This window comes from Lates calcarifer, unplaced genomic scaffold (assembly GCF_001640805.2).
Source record: "Lates calcarifer isolate ASB-BC8 unplaced genomic scaffold, TLL_Latcal_v3 _unitig_725_quiver_1565, whole genome shotgun sequence".
In the NCBI taxonomy this organism is placed as follows: Eukaryota; Metazoa; Chordata; class Actinopteri; family Centropomidae; genus Lates; species Lates calcarifer.
Genome location: NW_026117942.1, coordinates 13,615 through 28,793, shown reverse-complemented (window position 1 = coordinate 28,793; position 15,179 = coordinate 13,615). Strand labels below are relative to the sequence as shown.

The 15,179-nt window shown below is 38.8% G+C and overlaps 2 protein-coding genes across 3 annotated transcripts; both read left to right on the top strand.

The window, feature by feature from the left end:
- Positions 1-335: 335 nt before the first annotated feature.
- Positions 336-8,111, top strand: LOC108879737 (extracellular calcium-sensing receptor). Of its 2 annotated transcripts, XM_051069251.1 has the most exons (9): positions 336-472; positions 3,245-3,418; positions 3,566-3,917; positions 4,176-4,463; positions 5,092-5,643; positions 5,763-5,984; positions 6,774-6,897; positions 7,018-7,490; positions 7,576-8,109. In XM_051069251.1, exons 2-9 carry the CDS (start codon positions 3,408-3,410, stop codon positions 7,996-7,998), a joined length of 2,445 nt encoding a protein of 814 aa, XP_050925208.1. In that variant the 5' UTR covers positions 336-472; positions 3,245-3,407; the 3' UTR covers positions 7,999-8,109. The 2 variants fall into 2 exon arrangements, with proteins under 2 accessions (XP_050925208.1, XP_018526647.1); XM_018671131.2 differs by lacking the exon at positions 336-472 and having other exon boundaries at positions 2,509-3,418; positions 7,576-8,111.
- Positions 8,112-8,512: 401 nt separating this feature from the next.
- Positions 8,513-15,016, top strand: LOC108879738 (extracellular calcium-sensing receptor-like). The gene is made up of 8 exons (XM_018671132.2): positions 8,513-10,436; positions 10,584-10,935; positions 11,194-11,481; positions 12,110-12,661; positions 12,781-13,002; positions 13,792-13,915; positions 14,036-14,508; positions 14,594-15,016. Exons 1-8 carry the CDS (start codon positions 10,216-10,218, stop codon positions 15,014-15,016), a joined length of 2,655 nt encoding a protein of 884 aa, XP_018526648.1. The 5' UTR covers positions 8,513-10,215.
- The last annotated feature ends 163 nt before the right edge of the window (positions 15,017-15,179 follow it).

Genomic DNA, 15,179 nt, shown 5'->3' with positions numbered 1-15,179 from the left:
TTCTTTAGAGTGCACCCGCTGCTCAGAGGACACATGGCCCAATAGAGCCAGAGACCTCTGCATCCCAAAGACTATTGAGTACCTGTCTTACCATGAATTAATGGGTATCATGCTGTGTGTTGTATCTGTACTCGGAGCTTGTATTTCCCTCTCCATCCTTGCCATATTCTTCACGTATAAAGATACACCACTGGTTCGGGCCAACAACATGGAACTGAGCTTCCTTCTCTTGGTGTTCCTTGCCGTCTGTTTCCTTGTTGGTCTGTTGTTCATTGGTGAGCCTTCAGACTGGCTTTGCCGTATCAGGTATCCAGCATTTGGCATCAGTTTTGCCCTCTGCATTTCATGCCTCCTGGCCAAGACAGCAGTGGTCCTAATGGCTTTCAGGTCCACATTGCCAGGAAGTAATGTGATGAAGTGGTTTGGACCCAACCAGCAGAGAGCCAGTATACTTCTCGGAACAGCTGTACAGGTAGAGAAACGTTTTAAAAGTAACTTATATACAACATCTTTTCAACTTTGTCAGTTAAGATCCTGCTGTTTTTCCCTCTGCTCAGGTAATAATATGTCTTATCTGGCTGCTCACCAGCCCACCTCATGCCAATAACAACACAGATTACCACAGTGCTACCATCATCATGGAGTGTGTTACTGGTTCAGAAGTTTGCTTCTGGTGTGTTCTTGGATACATTGGCATCCTGGCCTGCATGTGCTTCCTAATGGCTTTTCTGGCTCGAAAGCTCCCTGATAATTTTAATGAGGCAAAGTTCATTACCTTCAGCATGCTGATATTCTTTGCAGTGTGGATCACTTTTATCCCAGTTTATGTGAGCACAGCTGGAAAATACACAGTGGCTGTCCATATTTTTGCAATTTTAGCTTCAGCATTTGGACTTCTTTTCTGCATTTTTGCCCCAAAGTGCTATATCATAATTTTGAAACCAGAAAAAAACAGTAAGAAACACATTATGCAAAGGTGAAAATGACAGTACATGATGTGCTGATAAGGAAATTACATACACAATACACAATCACTTTAATGACATACAGTATATGTGTGTTTTTCTTCAGATTGTCAGAATATTCCAGCTGGAAATACAATAAAGCAAAAAAATTTTTTGTTTTGTTTTTTTTTTTAAATCTAATTTTAAAAGAGTTCCCTGTAATGATTCAACTCTTGATGGTATGTTACAACTAAATAGATAAAATTGTACATATAATTTGATTTTAAAATTTTATCATCCTTTTCAAATATCATATATCCAGGTTGTTATTGCAAGCAATATTGGACAAAGGGGAGCCTATGTTATCCAATGTCTGTGTGTGTGTGTGTGTGTGTGTGTGTGTATGTATATATATATGTGTGTGTGTGTGTGTGTGTGTTTATTATTTAGAGTTTAAAATGTATTATTTATAGTTAATGATGCTGATAAAATAATAAACATTCAGAGACAGTGATAAAGTTTTTATTTATTTATTTATTTATTATTATTTTAATTATTGTCATTATGATGAACGCAATCCCTTGTCCTTTGAGGGTCATGGGAGCTGGAACCAATCTCAGCTGACATTGGATGAGAGACAGGGTACATTCTAGACATGTTGCCAGTCTATCAGAGGGCCTACAGATAGAGACAAACAACCATTCACTCTCACATTCACACCCATGGTCAATTTAGAGACACCAGTTCACTTATCCTGTATGTCCCTGGACTGTGGCAGTGTTTGGATGAAACTTCCGCAGGCATAGGGAGAACATGCTAAAATGGGGTTCAAACCCTGTAACTTTCTTGTTGTGAATAAATGTTATGTAAATCTCAAATTGTTTAAATATTCTAGTAGTACTGAAGTTTTTTTTTGTTTGATTATGAACATGTTATGGAGGGTGATGGGAAAAAATAGCTTCAAAAATATCTAAAAATATTCATTCATGAACATAACAGGATTTTATCTTGGGTTTGTGTTTTAACGTGAGAAATTAGAAAATCTACCTTGAACAAAATGTTCACATTTAGATTTACATTTACTCATTCAGCAGACACTTTTATCTAAAGCAACTTACAAGTGAGTGACACTACTAAAGCATAAGTGCAGTAGAAAATCTTGAAGTAGATTCCAAGTGTTAATTTATGTAACTGGGTGGTAAAAGCATATATTTAAATTTACATGCATAAAGTAAAACCACTGTAATTACCATGTTCTGCTACAGTGGTATTGCTGTGGATGTTGACTTTGGACAGTAGGGGGTGTAGTTTCACCAAATGTCAAAGCAGTGAGCCTGCTGAGAGGTCAGGGGTCGCTAGAAAAATACAGGAAGTGGGAAGTGGTGTTCCCACAACCATGCTGATACATGTATGTGTGAGAGACAAGTAGAGATTTGTGCAGAGATCACTGGGTCATCTGGTGGAAATGACCAGTATAGTAGGGTGTCATCTGCATAGTGTTGAAATGAGAATCCATGCTAGTAGATAATTGATGCATTAATCAATAATTGCTGCTGGATAGGTCCAGCTAGATAAGAAGTGAGAACTGAACTGCAGTTCTAGCTGCTTTTAGGGTTTCTGTCACAGACAATAGAGCCGTTTCAATGGAAAGACTGCTCTCAAAGCCAGGCTGATTTGGACCACGGAGGGCACTCCATGAGAGGAATTCTGAGATCTGTTTGTGAACCACCCCTTTGATAGCTTTAGATAAGGATGAAAGTTACAAAACTGAGTGAAGGCTTTTTGAGCAGAGGTTTCCTGTGACTTTGATTCACAAAATACTACCAAAAAATAAATGAATGAGAGTTATAAAACAGGTACCTGAGACTACTTAATTTGCTTTAGTCATTACAATTTAACCTTTTTCCTTGATACAGCTTGAATAGACTGATCAAAGAAATTGAACAAACAACAGAAATATAAATGACACAGTATGTTTTGAAGAAGACATATTCATTTAATGTATACAGTGTTCACCCCACTTGAGAACATAAGGTGTTACTTCTAATGATGTCACAAATACTGTGTCTGGGCGGTCCCCTCAGATTTGTGTGTGCCAGTACAGTACAGTACAGTACAGTATATAAATCAGCTCTGTCCTGAAATATTTTAATCATTTGCATGTGATCAGAGAGGGCAACTACTCTAATATATTTAACCATCAGAATATTTGAAATTACTGAGCTGGAGTTTCCTTTCAAACCTAGGCCAAACATGGCATTGTGGGCTGCAAAGCTTATTATGTTTCTTTCTCTCTTTAGGGGCACACCTGGCTCAGCTGCTCTGGATAACTGTGTTTTCTTGGGGGTAGAGGAGAAAAACAGTCTATACGAAGATGGAGATGTAGTTATAGGGGGGTTATTCCCTCTACACTACAGCCCTGAGTCTTCTCTTCCAACATACAAAACCAAACCAACCCCCAATATGTATCAGTAGTAAGTGATTATGTAAATGTATGTTATGGTAGATGGGTAATACACACAGATTTCATTTTATTAGATTTGTGTTAAGGGTGCCATTATATGTATATTATATAAATATTCTTGTGCTTTTTAAATGAACTGCTTTTTACTTTTGTACAGTTTCAGCTCTCGTGCCTTGCGCTGGATTCAGACCATGACTTTTGCAATCAAAGAGATCAACCAGCGCAGTGACCTCCTGCCACACCTCAAGCTGGGTTACCACATCCGTGACAGTTGTGATGACATACCTGTGGCTCTGAGAGCACTGCTGCTGTTGGTGAACGGCCAACCAGAGAGAGGCTCAGGAGCCGAGAATGTGAATAGAAACAGAGCCATGGAGAGAAGCTTTAATAGTTCTAACTTAGGTTGTGCTGCTGTATACAGGACTGTGTCCCCAGTTATTATAGGAGATGCTAGCTCTGGGATTTCTATGGCCCTGCTAAGAAGCCTGGGTTCTTTCCGTATCCCACTGGTGAGACTGCTCGGCTGTCTAAGCACTTTTGTTGTGATTTAATGTTTTCTTCAAATCGCTGCAAAACTGTTGCTATACTCTCCAAAATGTCAACTTTTCATGTCACTTTTCTATATTTTAAAATCAGTATTAACTCAGCTGAGTTCTTAACTTGTTAAACAGTCTTGTCCCCTTTTTTTCAAAAATTTGTTGCTTGTTAAACAGCCTTTTCAGTTCCGAAGTGTGCACACAGTTAACCATTGTTTGTTATAATACTAGGTGAGCTATTTTGCATCCTGCAGCTGTCTGAGTGACCAAAGGGAGTTCCCCACCTTCATGCGCACGATGCCTAGTGATGCCTTCCAGATCAGAGCCCTGGCCCGGCTGGTCAGCTATTTTGGCTGGACCTGGGTGGGAGTCATTGGCGTGGAATCTGATTATGCTCGCTTTGCCATCCAGCTCTTCCTACAAGAGTCAGTGCAGTATGGTGTGTGTGCTGCCTACACTCATTTCTACCCTGTAACCCTGAGTCAGCAGGCTCTAGATAAGCTTCTGAATGTTATTCAGGTACCTCTGCATCACTACAAACTTCTCATACAGGGGGTGGACACAGCATGATATGAAGAGAGAAATAAATGTGACCTAAAGTTCTGAATATTCCCTTCACTTACCCTGAAAATTTCACTTTGTTCCATTGACAGTATTAATGCTGTATTTACCTCTAACAACAGACAGAAAAATTAAATAAATTTGATTTAGATAAGTAAATTTTTAAAGAATTAAATGTAGTTTTAGTCGCTGTTTATAGTTTTAGTTACTGAAAATTGATTGTTGTCTCAGGAACACGGTCTGTTTTTGCTTTAGCTCTAATTAGTGTTGAACTGTAGTGTTTAAACCAGTCACATCATCAGTAAGACTTTAGGCTCGCATAGTTTAGTAGTGGAGCACTAAGTCATCACCTTTCTGACAGTTTCTCAGCTTCATTTGAAGCATTTCAATATTTTATACATTTTTGTATCCCCTGTACAGGTGATCTGTTCATATACATATTCATTAGCAAATTATCTTAAAGTGGTAGAATTTCTATCATTATGGTTTGAATATAAATCATATTTCACATCAAGTGGACAATCACTTAGATAAAACTATTCAAATGTAATCAAATATTAACTATACCTACATTTTCACCTTTTAGATGGCATCCTCAAAGGTCATCATTAACTTTTCTGGTGAGTCAGAGATGCAGGGCATTCTCAAAGAGATCGGACGTTGGAATATAACTGGCCTGCAGTGGATTGCCAGTGAGGCCTGGGCCACTGCCACATTGCTCTGGGAAAAGTTTGGGGATCTCCTGACTGGAACTCTAGGATTTGCTATCAGGAGGGCTGATGTGATTCCAGGGCTGGAGGAACATCTCACCAGTCTCAGACCCTCCGATATTCATAAATCTGGTTTCTTGGCAGAATTTTGGGAAGAGACGTTTAACTGTCGATTGAACGGGTCAGTGAACAGCCACTCCCACGGGGTCGGCAACTACCTTGACAGATTGCCATGTAAAGGGACAGAGAGTTTAGATGATGTTTACTCTCCTTATTCTGATGTGACACAGCTACGAGTGTCCTATAACGTCTACAAAGCTGTGTATCTGGTGGCCCATGCCTTGCAAGATATGAGTGACTGCAAAGGTGGAAAAGGTCCTTTTTCTAATGGCACCTGTGCAGATCCAAAACATTTTAAACCTTGGCAGGTGAGACTAGTTCTAGGTGAAATTTTATAATATTATTCCTGAGTATGTTTTTTAAAAAGGAAAAATGTCAAATGCACCATAGTTTGTATTTAGATAACCTGCTTCTCTTCCTCCCTCAGCTCATCCACTACTTGAGGCGAGCTAATTTTTCTGCACTGGGGGAGGAAGTCAACTTTGATCAAAATGGTGACCCCATTGCTTATTATGATCTTGTGAACTGGCAGAGGAGTCCTGATGGCTCACTGCATTTAGTTAAAGTAGGCTTCTATGATGCCTCATCGCCTGCTGGATACAGCCTGGTCATAAATGACTCAGTGATTCAGTGGCCTGTCGGGAAGCAGGTGTGTTCTCTGCAAACAGGCTTAAGACCATGTTCCCCTCTTAAATTGTTGTATGTACTGCTGATTAACACATCAGCTTATTTGTTTTTATTAGTGTGCAATATACTTAATTTTTAGACAAACAGAAGAAACTGTCACTTTCAGATATTTCCTCAGTTGCAAATATCAACCCCACAATAACCCAATTTTGTGATAATAATTTGAAGTTACATTTATTTTCCCCTTTTAGAGCTAAATTTGTGAACAGCTGAGGTGATTACACAGTGAAATTTTTATTTTACAAATGTCATTTTTGATATATGCATGAAAATTATAATGCATTTGTAGTACAGTTCTTAATTCCCCAAGTATTTCTACAAAAGTAAAGGCATATTACAGCTCAGACATGCAGTGATAATATTTACAGGATAAAATATATACACCTTTTATGATGTTATGTTACTGGGTATTGTATAATATTGACTTAGTATAACATCTGATAAAGGCACTAGCATTTTCTTGTTGATCATCTCCTGATCAAGAGAGAGAGTTCACTCTTTGTGTAATAATTATTATAGCCTTTTTCCACTAATACCTTGTTTTAATCCTGTTAATGATTTATTATCAATTGTATTCATCTTTATCTGTAACCTATTTTTTTGGTCATACTGGATTCAGTTTTCAAAACAATTTTCACCTTTCATCTAAAATAGAGGCCACCGAGAGTAGTACAGTATAGTAGAGATGGAACTGTATCGTGATATTGATTAAAATTAGTGTCTTTCTGAGTGGCTGAACTTTGCCTCTCAGGCTTCCCGGTCTGTATGCAGTGATAGCTGTCCTCCAGGTTCCCGTGTTGCCAGGAGAAAGGGGGAACCCATCTGCTGTTTTGACTGTGTCCCCTGTGCTGAGGGAGAAGTTAGTAATGAGACTGGTGTGTTGTGCTCTGTCTTTTATCATCCTTTCTCCTGTGTTATCTAAATATCAACTGGACTGCTTGTATCTAAATGTGGCCTCTCTAAACTAAAGAATTCTCTTTTCTCTCCAACTTCAGATTCTTTAGAGTGCACCCGCTGCTCAGAGGACACATGGCCCAATAGAGCCAGAGACCTCTGCATCCCAAAGACTATTGAGTACCTGTCTTACCATGAATTAATGGGTATCATGCTGTGTGTTGTATCTGTACTCGGAGCTTGTATTTCCCTCTCCATCCTTGCCATATTCTTCACGTATAAAGATACACCACTGGTTCGGGCCAACAACATGGAACTGAGCTTCCTTCTCTTGGTGTTCCTTGCCGTCTGTTTCCTTGTTGGTCTGTTGTTCATTGGTGAGCCTTCAGACTGGCTTTGCCGTATCAGGTATCCAGCATTTGGCATCAGTTTTGCCCTCTGCATTTCATGCCTCCTGGCCAAGACAGCAGTGGTCCTAATGGCTTTCAGGTCCACATTGCCAGGAAGTAATGTGATGAAGTGGTTTGGACCCAACCAGCAGAGAGCCAGTATACTTCTCGGAACAGCTGTACAGGTAGAGAAACGTTTTAAAAGTAACTTATATACAACATCTTTTCAACTTTGTCAGTTAAGATCCTGCTGTTTTTCCCTCTGCTCAGGTAATAATATGTCTTATCTGGCTGCTCACCAGCCCACCTCATGCCAATAACAACACAGATTACCACAGTGCTACCATCATCATGGAGTGTGTTACTGGTTCAGAAGTTTGCTTCTGGTGTGTTCTTGGATACATTGGCATCCTGGCCTGCATGTGCTTCCTAATGGCTTTTCTGGCTCGAAAGCTCCCTGATAATTTTAATGAGGCAAAGTTCATTACCTTCAGCATGCTGATATTCTTTGCAGTGTGGATCACTTTTATCCCAGTTTATGTGAGCACAGCTGGAAAATACACAGTGGCTGTCCATATTTTTGCAATTTTAGCTTCAGCATTTGGACTTCTTTTCTGCATTTTTGCCCCAAAGTGCTATATCATAATTTTGAAACCAGAAAAAAACAGTAAGAAACACATTATGCAAAGGTGAAAATGACAGTACATGATGTGCTGATAAGGAAATTACATACACAATACACAATCACTTTAATGACATACAGTATATGTGTGTTTTTCTTCAGATTGTCAGAATATTCCAGCTGGAAATACAATAAAGCAAAAAAATTTTTTGTTTTGTTTTTTTTTTTAAATCTAATTTTAAAAGAGTTCCCTGTAATGATTCAACTCTTGATGGTATGTTACAACTAAATAGATAAAATTGTACATATAATTTGATTTTAAAATTTTATCATCCTTTTCAAATATCATATATCCAGGTTGTTATTGCAAGCAATATTGGACAAAGGGGAGCCTATGTTATCCAATGTCTGTGTGTGTGTGTGTGTGTGTGTGTGTGTATGTATATATATATGTGTGTGTGTGTGTGTGTGTGTTTATTATTTAGAGTTTAAAATGTATTATTTATAGTTAATGATGCTGATAAAATAATAAACATTCAGAGACAGTGATAAAGTTTTTATTTATTTATTTATTTATTATTATTTTAATTATTGTCATTATGATGAACGCAATCCCTTGTCCTTTGAGGGTCATGGGAGCTGGAACCAATCTCAGCTGACATTGGATGAGAGACAGGGTACATTCTAGACATGTTGCCAGTCTATCAGAGGGCCTACAGATAGAGACAAACAACCATTCACTCTCACATTCACACCCATGGTCAATTTAGAGACACCAGTTCACTTATCCTGTATGTCCCTGGACTGTGGCAGTGTTTGGATGAAACTTCCGCAGGCATAGGGAGAACATGCTAAAATGGGGTTCAAACCCTGTAACTTTCTTGTTGTGAATAAATGTTATGTAAATCTCAAATTGTTTAAATATTCTAGTAGTACTGAAGTTTTTTTTTGTTTGATTATGAACATGTTATGGAGGGTGATGGGAAAAAATAGCTTCAAAAATATCTAAAAATATTCATTCATGAACATAACAGGATTTTATCTTGGGTTTGTGTTTTAACGTGAGAAATTAGAAAATCTACCTTGAACAAAATGTTCACATTTAGATTTACATTTACTCATTCAGCAGACACTTTTATCTAAAGCAACTTACAAGTGAGTGACACTACTAAAGCATAAGTGCAGTAGAAAATCTTGAAGTAGATTCCAAGTGTTAATTTATGTAACTGGGTGGTAAAAGCATATATTTAAATTTACATGCATAAAGTAAAACCACTGTAATTACCATGTTCTGCTACAGTGGTATTGCTGTGGATGTTGACTTTGGACAGTAGGGGGTGTAGTTTCACCAAATGTCAAAGCAGTGAGCCTGCTGAGAGGTCAGGGGTCGCTAGAAAAATACAGGAAGTGGGAAGTGGTGTTCCCACAACCATGCTGATACATGTATGTGTGAGAGACAAGTAGAGATTTGTGCAGAGATCACTGGGTCATCTGGTGGAAATGACCAGTATAGTAGGGTGTCATCTGCATAGTGTTGAAATGAGAATCCATGCTAGTAGATAATTGATGCATTAATCAATAATTGCTGCTGGATAGGTCCAGCTAGATAAGAAGTGAGAACTGAACTGCAGTTCTAGCTGCTTTTAGGGTTTCTGTCACAGACAATAGAGCCGTTTCAATGGAAAGACTGCTCTCAAAGCCAGGCTGATTTGGACCACGGAGGGCACTCCATGAGAGGAATTCTGAGATCTGTTTGTGAACCACCCCTTTGATAGCTTTAGATAAGGATGAAAGTTACAAAACTGAGTGAAGGCTTTTTGAGCAGAGGTTTCCTGTGACTTTGATTCACAAAATACTACCAAAAAATAAATGAATGAGAGTTATAAAACAGGTACCTGAGACTACTTAATTTGCTTTAGTCATTACAATTTAACCTTTTTCCTTGATACAGCTTGAATAGACTGATCAAAGAAATTGAACAAACAACAGAAATATAAATGACACAGTATGTTTTGAAGAAGACATATTCATTTAATGTATACAGTGTTCACCCCACTTGAGAACATAAGGTGTTACTTCTAATGATGTCACAAATACTGTGTCTGGGCGGTCCCCTCAGATTTGTGTGTGCCAGTACAGTACAGTACAGTACAGTATATAAATCAGCTCTGTCCTGAAATATTTTAATCATTTGCATGTGATCAGAGAGGGCAACTACTCTAATATATTTAACCATCAGAATATTTGAAATTACTGAGCTGGAGTTTCCTTTCAAACCTAGGCCAAACATGGCATTGTGGGCTGCAAAGCTTATTATGTTTCTTTCTCTCTTTAGGGGCACACCTGGCTCAGCTGCTCTGGATAACTGTGTTTTCTTGGGGGTAGAGGAGAAAAACAGTCTATACGAAGATGGAGATGTAGTTATAGGGGGGTTATTCCCTCTACACTACAGCCCTGAGTCTTCTCTTCCAACATACAAAACCAAACCAACCCCCAATATGTATCAGTAGTAAGTGATTATGTAAATGTATGTTATGGTAGATGGGTAATACACACAGATTTCATTTTATTAGATTTGTGTTAAGGGTGCCATTATATGTATATTATATAAATATTCTTGTGCTTTTTAAATGAACTGCTTTTTACTTTTGTACAGTTTCAGCTCTCGTGCCTTGCGCTGGATTCAGACCATGACTTTTGCAATCAAAGAGATCAACCAGCGCAGTGACCTCCTGCCACACCTCAAGCTGGGTTACCACATCCGTGACAGTTGTGATGACATACCTGTGGCTCTGAGAGCACTGCTGCTGTTGGTGAACGGCCAACCAGAGAGAGGCTCAGGAGCCGAGAATGTGAATAGAAACAGAGCCATGGAGAGAAGCTTTAATAGTTCTAACTTAGGTTGTGCTGCTGTATACAGGACTGTGTCCCCAGTTATTATAGGAGATGCTAGCTCTGGGATTTCTATGGCCCTGCTAAGAAGCCTGGGTTCTTTCCGTATCCCACTGGTGAGACTGCTCGGCTGTCTAAGCACTTTTGTTGTGATTTAATGTTTTCTTCAAATCGCTGCAAAACTGTTGCTATACTCTCCAAAATGTCAACTTTTCATGTCACTTTTCTATATTTTAAAATCAGTATTAACTCAGCTGAGTTCTTAACTTGTTAAACAGTCTTGTCCCCTTTTTTTCAAAAATTTGTTGCTTGTTAAACAGCCTTTTCAGTTCCGAAGTGTGCACACAGTTAACCATTGTTTGTTATAATACTAGGTGAGCTATTTTGCATCCTGCAGCTGTCTGAGTGACCAAAGGGAGTTCCCCACCTTCATGCGCACGATGCCTAGTGATGCCTTCCAGATCAGAGCCCTGGCCCGGCTGGTCAGCTATTTTGGCTGGACCTGGGTGGGAGTCATTGGCGTGGAATCTGATTATGCTCGCTTTGCCATCCAGCTCTTCCTACAAGAGTCAGTGCAGTATGGTGTGTGTGCTGCCTACACTCATTTCTACCCTGTAACCCTGAGTCAGCAGGCTCTAGATAAGCTTCTGAATGTTATTCAGGTACCTCTGCATCACTACAAACTTCTCATACAGGGGGTGGACACAGCATGATATGAAGAGAGAAATAAATGTGACCTAAAGTTCTGAATATTCCCTTCACTTACCCTGAAAATTTCACTTTGTTCCATTGACAGTATTAATGCTGTATTTACCTCTAACAACAGACAGAAAAATTAAATAAATTTGATTTAGATAAGTAAATTTTTAAAGAATTAAATGTAGTTTTAGTCGCTGTTTATAGTTTTAGTTACTGAAAATTGATTGTTGTCTCAGGAACACGGTCTGTTTTTGCTTTAGCTCTAATTAGTGTTGAACTGTAGTGTTTAAACCAGTCACATCATCAGTAAGACTTTAGGCTCGCATAGTTTAGTAGTGGAGCACTAAGTCATCACCTTTCTGACAGTTTCTCAGCTTCATTTGAAGCATTTCAATATTTTATACATTTTTGTATCCCCTGTACAGGTGATCTGTTCATATACATATTCATTAGCAAATTATCTTAAAGTGGTAGAATTTCTATCATTATGGTTTGAATATAAATCATATTTCACATCAAGTGGACAATCACTTAGATAAAACTATTCAAATGTAATCAAATATTAACTATACCTACATTTTCACCTTTTAGATGGCATCCTCAAAGGTCATCATTAACTTTTCTGGTGAGTCAGAGATGCAGGGCATTCTCAAAGAGATCGGACGTTGGAATATAACTGGCCTGCAGTGGATTGCCAGTGAGGCCTGGGCCACTGCCACATTGCTCTGGGAAAAGTTTGGGGATCTCCTGACTGGAACTCTAGGATTTGCTATCAGGAGGGCTGATGTGATTCCAGGGCTGGAGGAACATCTCACCAGTCTCAGACCCTCCGATATTCATAAATCTGGTTTCTTGGCAGAATTTTGGGAAGAGACGTTTAACTGTCGATTGAACGGGTCAGTGAACAGCCACTCCCACGGGGTCGGCAACTACCTTGACAGATTGCCATGTAAAGGGACAGAGAGTTTAGATGATGTTTACTCTCCTTATTCTGATGTGACACAGCTACGAGTGTCCTATAACGTCTACAAAGCTGTGTATCTGGTGGCCCATGCCTTGCAAGATATGAGTGACTGCAAAGGTGGAAAAGGTCCTTTTTCTAATGGCACCTGTGCAGATCCAAAACATTTTAAACCTTGGCAGGTGAGACTAGTTCTAGGTGAAATTTTATAATATTATTCCTGAGTATGTTTTTTAAAAAGGAAAAATGTCAAATGCACCATAGTTTGTATTTAGATAACCTGCTTCTCTTCCTCCCTCAGCTCATCCACTACTTGAGGCGAGCTAATTTTTCTGCACTGGGGGAGGAAGTCAACTTTGATCAAAATGGTGACCCCATTGCTTATTATGATCTTGTGAACTGGCAGAGGAGTCCTGATGGCTCACTGCATTTAGTTAAAGTAGGCTTCTATGATGCCTCATCGCCTGCTGGATACAGCCTGGTCATAAATGACTCAGTGATTCAGTGGCCTGTCGGGAAGCAGGTGTGTTCTCTGCAAACAGGCTTAAGACCATGTTCCCCTCTTAAATTGTTGTATGTACTGCTGATTAACACATCAGCTTATTTGTTTTTATTAGTGTGCAATATACTTAATTTTTAGACAAACAGAAGAAACTGTCACTTTCAGATATTTCCTCAGTTGCAAATATCAACCCCACAATAACCCAATTTTGTGATAATAATTTGAAGTTACATTTATTTTCCCCTTTTAGAGCTAAATTTGTGAACAGCTGAGGTGATTACACAGTGAAATTTTTATTTTACAAATGTCATTTTTGATATATGCATGAAAATTATAATGCATTTGTAGTACAGTTCTTAATTCCCCAAGTATTTCTACAAAAGTAAAGGCATATTACAGCTCAGACATGCAGTGATAATATTTACAGGATAAAATATATACACCTTTTATGATGTTATGTTACTGGGTATTGTATAATATTGACTTAGTATAACATCTGATAAAGGCACTAGCATTTTCTTGTTGATCATCTCCTGATCAAGAGAGAGAGTTCACTCTTTGTGTAATAATTATTATAGCCTTTTTCCACTAATACCTTGTTTTAATCCTGTTAATGATTTATTATCAATTGTATTCATCTTTATCTGTAACCTATTTTTTTGGTCATACTGGATTCAGTTTTCAAAACAATTTTCACCTTTCATCTAAAATAGAGGCCACCGAGAGTAGTACAGTATAGTAGAGATGGAACTGTATCGTGATATTGATTAAAATTAGTGTCTTTCTGAGTGGCTGAACTTTGCCTCTCAGGCTTCCCGGTCTGTATGCAGTGATAGCTGTCCTCCAGGTTCCCGTGTTGCCAGGAGAAAGGGGGAACCCATCTGCTGTTTTGACTGTGTCCCCTGTGCTGAGGGAGAAGTTAGTAATGAGACTGGTGTGTTGTGCTCTGTCTTTTATCATCCTTTCTCCTGTGTTATCTAAATATCAACTGGACTGCTTGTATCTAAATGTGGCCTCTCTAAACTAAAGAATTCTCTTTTCTCTCCAACTTCAGATTCTTTAGAGTGCACCCGCTGCTCAGAGGACACATGGCCCAATAGAGCCAGAGACCTCTGCATCCCAAAGACTATTGAGTACCTGTCTTACCATGAATTAATGGGTATCATGCTGTGTGTTGTATCTGTACTCGGAGCTTGTATTTCCCTCTCCATCCTTGCCATATTCTTCACGTATAAAGATACACCACTGGTTCGGGCCAACAACATGGAACTGAGCTTCCTTCTCTTGGTGTTCCTTGCCGTCTGTTTCCTTGTTGGTCTATTGTTCATTGGTGAGCCTTCAGACTGGCTTTGCCGTATCAGGTATCCAGCATTTGGCATCAGTTTTGCCCTCTGCATTTCATGCCTCCTGGCCAAGACAGCAGTGGTCCTAATGGCTTTCAGGTCCACATTGCCAGGAAGTAATGTGATGAAGTGGTTTGGACCCAACCAGCAGAGAGCCAGTGTATTTTTAGGCACAGCTGTACAGGTAGAAAAACTCTCCAAAGATCATTTATATATAATATCTTTTCATCTGTGTCAATTAAAATCCTGCTGTTTTTCCCTCTGCTCAGGTAATAATATGTCTTATCTGGCTGCTCACCAGCCCACCTCATGCCAATAACAACACAGATTACCACAGTGCTACCATCATCATGGAGTGTGTTACTGGTTCAGAAGTTTGCTTCTGGTGTGTTCTTGGATACATTGGCATCCTGGCCTGCATGTGCTTCCTAATGGCTTTTCTGGCTCGGAAACTCCCTGATAATTTTAATGAGGCAAAGTTCATTACCTTCAGCATGCTGATATTCTTTGCAGTGTGGATCACTTTTATCCCAGTTTATGTGAGCACAGCTGGAAAATACACAGTGGCTGTCCATATTTTTGCAATTTTAGCTTCAGCATTTGGACTTCTTTTCTGCATTTTTGCCCCAAAGTGCTGTATCATAATTTTGAAACCAGAAAAAAACAGTAAGAAACACATTATGCAAAGGTGAAAATAACAGTACATGATGTGCTGATAAGGAAATTACATGTATATTTATGTTTTTTCATAAGAAACTGTATAATAAATAAAACTTTAAAAGAGACCTTCTTAAAAGTGTTTATTCTAATGACTCAACTCTTGACAGCATACAACAAAATAGTTAAAATTACACA

Coding starts and splice junctions, on each gene's coding strand:
- LOC108879737 (XM_018671131.2), top strand. CDS start 3,198: ATGGCATTGTGGGCTGCAAAGCTTATTATGTTTCTTTCTCTCTTTAGG. Junction 4,464..5,091: donor AGCTTCTGAATGTTATTCAG/GTACCTCTGCAT, acceptor TTCACCTTTTAG/ATGGCATCCTCAAAGGTCAT. Junction 5,985..6,773: donor AGTGGCCTGTCGGGAAGCAG/GTGTGTTCTCTG, acceptor TTTGCCTCTCAG/GCTTCCCGGTCTGTATGCAG.
- LOC108879738 (XM_018671132.2), top strand. CDS start 10,216: ATGGCATTGTGGGCTGCAAAGCTTATTATGTTTCTTTCTCTCTTTAGG. Junction 10,936..11,193: donor GTTCTTTCCGTATCCCACTG/GTGAGACTGCTC, acceptor TTATAATACTAG/GTGAGCTATTTTGCATCCTG. Junction 14,509..14,593: donor TTTTAGGCACAGCTGTACAG/GTAGAAAAACTC, acceptor CCCTCTGCTCAG/GTAATAATATGTCTTATCTG.